This window comes from Neolamprologus brichardi, chromosome 7 (assembly GCF_056152115.1).
Source record: "Neolamprologus brichardi isolate AB-2024 chromosome 7, ASM5615211v1, whole genome shotgun sequence".
Lineage (NCBI taxonomy): Eukaryota > Metazoa > Chordata > Actinopteri > Cichliformes > Cichlidae > Neolamprologus > Neolamprologus brichardi.
Window position 1 is genome coordinate 49,203,212 of NC_142110.1, and position 8,791 is coordinate 49,212,002.

At 43.6% G+C, this 8,791-nt stretch overlaps 1 protein-coding gene across 1 annotated transcript; it reads right to left on the reverse strand.

The window, feature by feature from the left end:
• Positions 1–433: 433 nt before the first annotated feature.
• s1pr3b (sphingosine-1-phosphate receptor 3b) lies at positions 434–3,428 on the reverse strand. The gene is made up of 2 exons (XM_006789036.2): positions 3,221–3,428; positions 434–2,825 (listed from the first exon to the last, which is right to left on the reverse strand). The coding sequence occupies exon 2, from the start codon at positions 2,751–2,753 to the stop codon at positions 1,620–1,622; it is 1,134 nt and encodes a 377-aa protein (XP_006789099.1). The 5' UTR covers positions 2,754–2,825; positions 3,221–3,428; the 3' UTR covers positions 434–1,619.
• Between the last annotated feature and the right edge of the window lie 5,363 nt (positions 3,429–8,791).

The following is an 8,791-nucleotide window of genomic DNA, read 5'->3' on the forward strand; positions in this document are numbered from 1 at the left end:
ATCATTATTCTGTATGACTGTTGGCAATAAAACCGTGAATGTGTAGAATCGCTGTTGTTTCTCTGCTGTAATAGTTTCAGGTATTAATATTTCTGCTCATGAGTCACAGATTTCTCATCTAAAACGCGCAGGTGGTTTTAATTTACCCACATTCACATATACTTGTCTTTGAGATGTGTTACTCTGGGTCATCCACAGTCCGCACTATTTATATTAGTTCCCATGAAAAGCAAGAGTAAATAAGTTCCAGGTGGATTGTCCACAGTGACTGGAAATTGGTTTTAGGAAATAGATGTTGTGAGCCACGGAAAACACAACTTAGTGTATATGCATTGTGTGTTAGATTGCCTCCAGAAATCGTTAAAACATAATATTTTACATCTTCTTTTATCTTTTTTTTTTTTGCATTTTCAGCCTTTATTAGATGGTGCAGTACAGGGAGTGGACAGGAAAGCAGGGAAAAGAGTTGCGGTAAGGACATGCAGAAAATGGTCTGGGTCAGACTCAGAGCCTAACCTTTGCAGCAGCCTTCAGCACTGAGTCACCTGTACAGCCAGGTGAGCTACAGCGAGACCCATGCTTCTGAATCTTGACTAACAAAATCAAAAGCATGGCTAGATTACACAGTAAATACTTTTATTGGTGAACCAAGCCTTTATAAGTTCCTCTCATAAACAAAGCAGAGCTGCACTCTCTTGGCCACAAGGTGATTCTAATGAATTGTTACACAGTAAATTTAATAGTTTTCCATTTTAATTTACTGAGTGAATGCTGATTTTTTTTTTTATCTAACATGAATATCTGCAATTTGTATTTCACATGCTGCATTCACGTGCCTCTTTACAGTCTTCAGCTTTCTAGCGTCATGCTTTTAAAGCTCAAAACAAATGCACACAAAGAACTGCTGTAGCTGCATAGAGAACATGCAGCAGTACTGAGTAAGACCAGCAGATGGAGCCCTTGTATCACGAACGCTTTCATTTTGAGCACAATGCTACTAATATAATACAAAAAAACGCACCTGTTTGTTTCTTCACTATGAGTAACTCTTGCCTTGGTTATTATACAATGCAGATTACAGTAACTGCCCAGCATACTGTAGGATTACTGAGTAAATACAAACTACGTAGATTAATAAATACCTTCAGCTGTGTGTCATTGCAATAATAATAGTCTACAATCATTCTTCATTACATTGGTTTTTGCAGTGATATAATTGCACTTATTTGGTAACTGCGGGTAAATTTTTACTTCTAATTTATCATAGGAGATCACAGCTGCAACTACGGAGGTAAAAGTCCTTTCTGTTGAGGGTAAGAGCACCAGTCATCTGTGGAAGTGACTGTTATCCAGCAAAAAAACCCCAACAACAAAAAAAGGACAATGTGACTCCAAACTCTTGAGCACTCCAAAGTTTTGAGCACTGGAGGCTGGACTTGAAAGAGCCATACATTACAGATGATGAACATATAGCAAAAAGAAACCACTGCCCTGCAGCTAATGTCAGAAATCTACCCTTCATTTAAAGAAACACTTTTTTGGGGAACAATGCTCTCCGTTGTGACTACTGCACAAGCCCTTAAGCTCAGAGTATTACTGTAAATTACTCCTGTCTCCTTTTAATCTTCTCTGTCACTCGCAGCCTCAGCAGTACCTCTGCTTGCTCCAGCCACCACTGAAACCTTTCCGTGGCCCCTGTCTGACTCCTGTCCTCTCTCCGGCTCTGACTGCCTGGAGCCCTGCTGGTTCTGGCTGCTCCACGACTTGCTCCTGCTGCGGCTGGGCTCCAGGGACTGTCTGTTTCCGCTCCCGTTCGCAGACGCCTTCGCCCTGTAGCAAAAGCCACAAACCAGACCCAGGAAAGCTCGCCTCATCTCGCGGCTGGCCAGAGTGTAGATGACTGGGTTCATCGCGGAGTTGAGCACCGCCAGCCCAATGAACCAGTGGGCTTCGTAAAGAATGGGGGACCTCTGCTTGGACGCTACATCCACCAGGAGCAGGACAAAGAGGGGAGTCCAGCAGGCGATGAAAACTCCAACTACGATGATGACAGTGCGCAGTAGGGACATGGCGTGCTCTGAACTGCTGTGCTTGCTCACCTTTCGGCTACTGGACTTGACCAAGATGTAGATGCGGGCATACAGGATGGCTATGGCTGAGAGCAAAAGCATGAAAACCGTGATGCAGAAAGCAACATATTTCTTGGTGTAAAGAGGGAGGATTGTGGAGCAATCAGGGAGGTTATTCAGGCAGTTCCAGCCCAGAATAGGCAAAGCTCCAAGAGATATAGCAATCAGCCAGCAGGTCCCTATGAGCAGAAATACCCTGTAGTTCTTGTTCGCATCATAAGGCCTCATTTTGATCATAGTAAGGTGTCTCTCTATAGCAATAGCCAGGAGACTGAAAATGGAGGCTCCAAGTGCTACAAACATGCTCCCCTCTCTCACAAACCAGAGAGCAGGTGAGAGCTGCAGGGTCTTCTCTCCAGACAGGAGCAGGTTGACCAGGTAAGCGACTCCAGCCAGCAGGTCGCACATTGCCAGGTTAGCGATGAAGAAGTACATGCGGTTGTGGAACCTGTGGTTCCTCCATATGGCTACAAGCACTGTGAGGTTCTCCAAGACGATGAAGCTGCAAACGATGAGGAAAACTACGGTTTTGGTGTCCACAGTGCCGGGGCTCGCGCCAATGCTTGGCCGGTTGGCCAGCTTTCCTGTGTAGTTGTAGTGGAGCTGGATCTGAGAGTTGATCATTGTCCAAAGAATACCAGCTGCCGACACTGGAGGTCAGACTTGAGCAGGGAGCGCGGTGTCCACTGTGTTCAACTGCAGGAGTAGATTGAGCTTTATTATAGAGAGCAGCCAATTTACAGAACATCATGCTGCCATCATTGTCCTTGTGCGGTTTGTTTGATTAAATTCCACTAATTATAGAAACAAAAGGTTATTCACCAGAAACACACTCGTTATTGTAAAAAACACCTTGAAATAAACTCTGATGTCGCTTTCCCCCCTCTCCTTTGAAACAGAGAAGTCTTGAAAATCGAAGCTGCCCATTTGAAAACACCTATTTATGCATAAAATTAGCATATTTCAGTCGTCACGTGTAAATTATCGACGGATTTCAGCAAATAGCGCCAGTTTAATTACTGAGTTCTTTTTTTGCAGCTTCAAGCTGTCTAAATCTCCAAGAAAGAACCAGCAGCTTTAAAACAACTTACCTCTGGATGCTCGCAGTTCGCTTTGTTTTTAAAGTCAGTCCCGCACTTTTGGACGCACATTTCATCGCAGTCGATTATCTGAGTTCCTTTCTTTTCCGTTGAACTTTAATTCTTTCTTCGTTGTTCGGCAGAAGAGAGCAGCTCCTCATCTTTTTTTTTTTTTTTTCACTGAGCTCTGGAAACTCCGGAGCTGTCGACGGTCGGCTGGTAGTCACACCCCTCCCTCCCCTTCTTCAGCCCGGACTGCGAGCGCAGGGAGGCTGCTCTGGGGGTCAGAAGCGCGCGCGCGCCGACAGGAGGTATGTTTGTGGACACGAGATGCAAAGATTCATTCTCACACGTTGTCCTCAGCTATGTTCGTTATAGCACTCACAACAAAACACTTACTTAGGGTTTTATTAACTGGGGAACCAAAGGTGCAAACCTACTTGTTTTTATCGTTTGCCTGCGCATCAAAGTGTTTTGGGTTTGTTTGTTTGTTTGTTTAAAGAGCTTTGGTAGCGTTGCTAGCTCACTAGGTAACAACAGTGACTCTTAATGTGAGCAGCAATGTTAAATATATATCTTTGGGCTACTTAAAACTCTGATAGGACTGTAATGCCTTATTTCACGTGAGTCCAATGTTTAAATTGAGTGGTTAAATTTAGGTTGAGTGGAGGTTCTGACCTGGTTCAGGTAATGATGAATCCCAGTGGGAAGTCAGCAGTCTGGTTATAATTTTTGTTTTAAACTACAAATAATAAATCATAAGCATCGAAAGAAAAATCAAAATGCTAGTCACAACAACTGATGTAAACCACTGATAAAACCTGTGAACAGAATGCAAATCACTACTTTTTATTTGACATGGACCCAAAGGAGAGAGCGGTGCTGTAAGAGTGTATGACTGCTGCCCATCCTTTGTTCTGGTCATTCTCTTGTGACCTCACATCCTGGAAGGATGGGCAGGGCTGGCAGTAAAGAGTCTGAGAGGCAGACTGACAGATAATAACTCCTTAAAACAGATGTGACAAAGCGCTTTGAGGAGATTCTTAAGACTTCCCTGACTGTAACGAAACACAGCGAACCACGTAGGACTAAAACACAAAGCTCCATTTTCAAACAAAAGTCCGCAGCTCGAGCCCAGAATAACTGAGTCACTGCTTCCACTGCTAGGAACCTTATTGCTTTGCTTGATATGGTGCCACACATCTAGCTTTTTGCAATTTCCCCCCCAAACCAAGCACATACTGTACTGTGTCTCAGACCAAATCATTAAATAGTCAATATCTTGGAGTGTCTGCGGCTATTAACCCAGAAGAATGCTTTGTGTGGTTAAATAAACAGCTGCGGTCTGGCACCGGTCCATTAGCTTTGTTACAGTCACAATTCTCAGTCATTTCCTGCAGGTCACACACTGTGCCAGCAGCAATGGGAAAAATTTCAGGGAAAAAGCCAAATAGTTACTCCGGACCCGCAGCAAATCTGGGACCAATCACGGAGTGGGTGTATGTAAAAGGCAGCTGGATTAACAAACTGGGAGCATGGTTGGAAAAACCTTGGGTTTTTCAGCAAACTGCAGTGATGTGGGGCTCACATCTGCATTTACATAAACGTAGTTCCAAATATGAAACCATCAGCAAGTACTAACCCATAATATGTGGTCAGAGTGAGTCTATGTTTATGTGTATTCATAGCCTACAGAAGAGGAGCATGGGTGGAAGTGGGGGGCTTTTCACTTTTTCAAGACCACCCTCACTAAATTGTTCCTTTGCAGACGTCTTTGGTTCAAACCGGGCTGAATCATCTTGTGTGCAGGACACTAATTTAACAAGTGGTGTGTGTAGCTTCCACTCTTTATGATCTGATGTTTTACAACTACCCTAAATCATCAATGCACCATGTGTGTTATGTGCAATTTCCTGCTATTATAATGCCATATTATTTAAGTATAACCTACAAGCTGCAACCCATCATTTGAAAGTACTGTACAGTATAACCTTGCTTCCCTCAGAGTAGCTGGCCTCACAGATGGTAAGTCCATTCCTCGGGGAAACTTTCCACTGCTAAGCTACAGTCGGCCCCGGACTTTTTAAAGTATATAGTGTTATGTGACATGGCGGTCAATATTAACATAATTTCTTTAGGTAAAAGCTGCACAATGTAGAAGTACTCTATGGCTAAAGGTTATTGACTTAGCAACCTCTATTTTAGTGCATTAATATCTATTACATTATTCGCTTATAATTACAGAGACCTTGCCATATAACATCAGTTTAATGTTGCAGCCTGTACTGCTTTACATATATCTAGACATTTTTGGCCTGCAGTATAATAAAGCATGCTTGATGTGTCTATTATTCTTAAACAGCTTTGCACAAGGTCAACTTGCTCTCTATAGATATATAGAACATTTAACTAATAATATAACTTGATTCGAGGTCCAAACCTATAAAGATATCAATTATTCATGCTATAGTTATGCTATACAAAAAGAAAGTACACTTACAAATACCTATTTGGATAACATATCCCAGAGACATTCATAATTGATTATCATGCTTTGTTCTGACTGCTAACATAATAGCCTCTCATTCAAACAGGAGAACTAGTGGTTACATGAAAATGGCCGGATAGAATAAAGATAAGGGCCCTTTGCTATAGTACTATGGGCACATTACAAAATCTATTTGGCTGAAATCCCTGTAGCCATCACTCTGCCAGGGTTTTGCCTTGTTCAAGCTCTCAACCTTTCATTAGAGTGCAAGAGCTAGGGTCAGATTCATGGGCAGTGGGCACATCCATGTGCAATTACATGAAGACACTGCCTTTAATTTCACCCTCGCCATTTTGAGGCAAAAAAAAACACACCCCGTGAGTCTGAGCTTCAAATCTGAGGCGGACAGTCCCCTCCTGCCCTGTGGGTTTGTGGCGGCAGTATTTCTAGGCATGGCGGTCTCTTAACAGAACAAGGCCTCTGAGAGGTTTCTGGGGCATAATTTCAGCTGTGGCACAGTTTAGTCTAGTCTGCCAACATAGGAAGGCCACACAGACAGAAATAGGTCTTTAGTTCTGTCATTTCCTTTGGCTGCAGGGATATTTAGTGCTCTTACCTTCCTTAACTGTTAAGTGCAGCACTTTTAATTTTCTATTTCATTTGTTTCCAGCTGTGGGAGTAATCTGATGGTTATGAGTTTTGAGATTCTGCCAATGGAACTGACTTCAGTGATAGTACAGTGAGCCCTCAATATACTACCCAGTGCCAGACTGACTGACATTACTTTACAAGCATAAAATACAGTGACAAAAATAAAAGCCTCAAAACCCTAGAAGTCACAATTTTCACAATTTTCAGAGGCACAGTGCTGTGGAAGCACCCTGTGGTAATTAACATGGTTCATGGCAAAGGTTACTGGAAGTTTTGTTGCATTCAGACACACACATTGTTTCCACTTTCATGTATCTTCTGCTTTTAGCTGCTCCAAATTTGAATAAAGGAACATGCATAAAGGAACAAAATACCTGAACTACAGTTCAGTACATAATAGCCAGTAAATGATCTAAAGCCATAACATGTCATTATCAGATCAGTCTAGTAGTCCCCCCATCCATTTTCTTCTTACCCAATTCAGAGGCACAAGGCGGCTGGAACCCAGCTGTATACACAGGCCCTGTATACACTCTGGATAGGGTCACTAGTCCATGACAGGGCCGACACAGAGAGATGAACAATAATTTATTCATTCACTTTGGACAGCGTAAGAAAGCCACAATACCTGGCGGGATTTAAGGCAAAACAATACAAACTTCACACAAAAAGACCTCAGTCAGCTGGCAGATTCAAACCCAGAATCTTCTTGTGCTTTATATTGTAAGGTAAAGACCGTATAATAATACAGAGAAAAACCCCCAACATTCAGACGTCCCGCTGTGACCAAGCACTTGGCAACGGTGAGAAGGAAAAACTCCCTTTTAACAGGAAGAAACCTCCAGCAGGATTAGGTTCACAAAAAGGGCAGCCATCTGACGTGACTGGAAGAGAGACAGAGATGAATAATACCTGCTGTTTTATATACATATTAATTACACTGTCCAGCCTAAAACAACAACAACAAAAAGATCACATACTCTAATGTTTTGTTGGACTTTCTTTAGCTTTAATGACAGCATGCAGTAGCATTGCTTGATAAACCTCTGCAATGTCATAGCATTTATTTCCGTTCATGGTTGCATTCACGGTTGTTAATTTTTCACAAAACTCTTTTACTGATGATATAAGAGCTTGGTCATTCATTACAATCAGAAGTTCAGCTGACCTCATCCTTTGGCACTTAGGATTGGTTAACTTAGACCCAACCAACTGAAGCAACTCAGATTATACCACTGCCACCACAGGCATCAGTAATCTTTGGTATATCATCCAAAGGATCATGGATCAGCCTCCCCAAAGCTCTGGCCTGAAGCACTGTGAGATCATCTTGATGGAGAATGCAAAAAAAAGCAGCCAACATCCAGAGAAGACCATTGAATGTCCTTCAAGAAACCTGGAGAAATATTCCTAAAGACTACTGTGGTGGCGGATCAGCGTAACAAACTTACTGGCATGACATGGTGAATCCGCAAGCCCTCCAGCTAATTCAGGTGCTGGCCAAAATGATGGCTGACATGGAGGCTGCGCAGCAGCAGCAGCAGCAGCAGCAGCAGCAGGTGGTGGTACACGTAACACCTGGAAGAGCTGCAGACCCAGACTCAGCAGCAAATGCAGATGCAGGACAACCTGGTCACTCAGTCTGGGGCCGCTGTGCTGGTGTGCCCTCCTGTTCCGGCGGTGATGCTGCACAGGATGGAGGAATATTTCATGGAGGTGTTTCAGGCTATGGCAGTGGCATGCTGGTGGCCTCCAGAGGAGTGGGCGTTGTGGCTTTTTCCCCTCTTGTCAGGTGAGACCCAGATGGCGGCTTCAAGGGGCAGCTTCGTTGATGTCTGCGGGGCCATCCTAAATCAGTTGGGTGTCTCCCCTTAGGTCCATCACTGCCGGTTCCAGGGTTGGGAGTGAAGGACTGGATGCAGCCCAACCTGATGCAGGGGGAAGCGGGGCTCTTGTGTAACACTCCTTTTGATAGTTGGGATACAGATTTGACTTCTGCGACTGTTTTTATGTGGGTTAAATTAGCTGTGTCACCAGGTTCAGGGACACTTTTTATACCTTCAATGTCAAGAAGCTGAGATTCCCCAACAGGTGAAATGAGGGGTACTGGAATCTCACTATCCTTCCGAGAAGATTCACTTTCATCACCTCCCGTTCTTCTTGGCTCTTCAAGGTGAAAAAGGCTGACCTGAGGTGAGCTTGCTGCTGGGGGCTCCTCCCCTGCCTCTATCGGCATTTCCACCTCAGTTTCATCTGAAACTGCTCTAATGCAATGTCGGGTGACATGGGATCAACCTCAGGCATTATGGTGGAGGCAGCTGGATACAAAAGTACCACCCTTAAAGGATACACTTCATCATTGTCTGATATGGCATCATCAAAATGCTCCGTTACATAACCTGGGTTTTGATGGGTTTTTGGCCTTCGCACTGCTGGGGTTTCAG

Excerpts from the sequence above, each read along its gene's own strand:
- s1pr3b (XM_006789036.2), bottom strand. The coding sequence starts at position 2,753 with ATGATCAACTCTCAGATCCAGCTCCACTACAACTACACAGGAAAGCTG.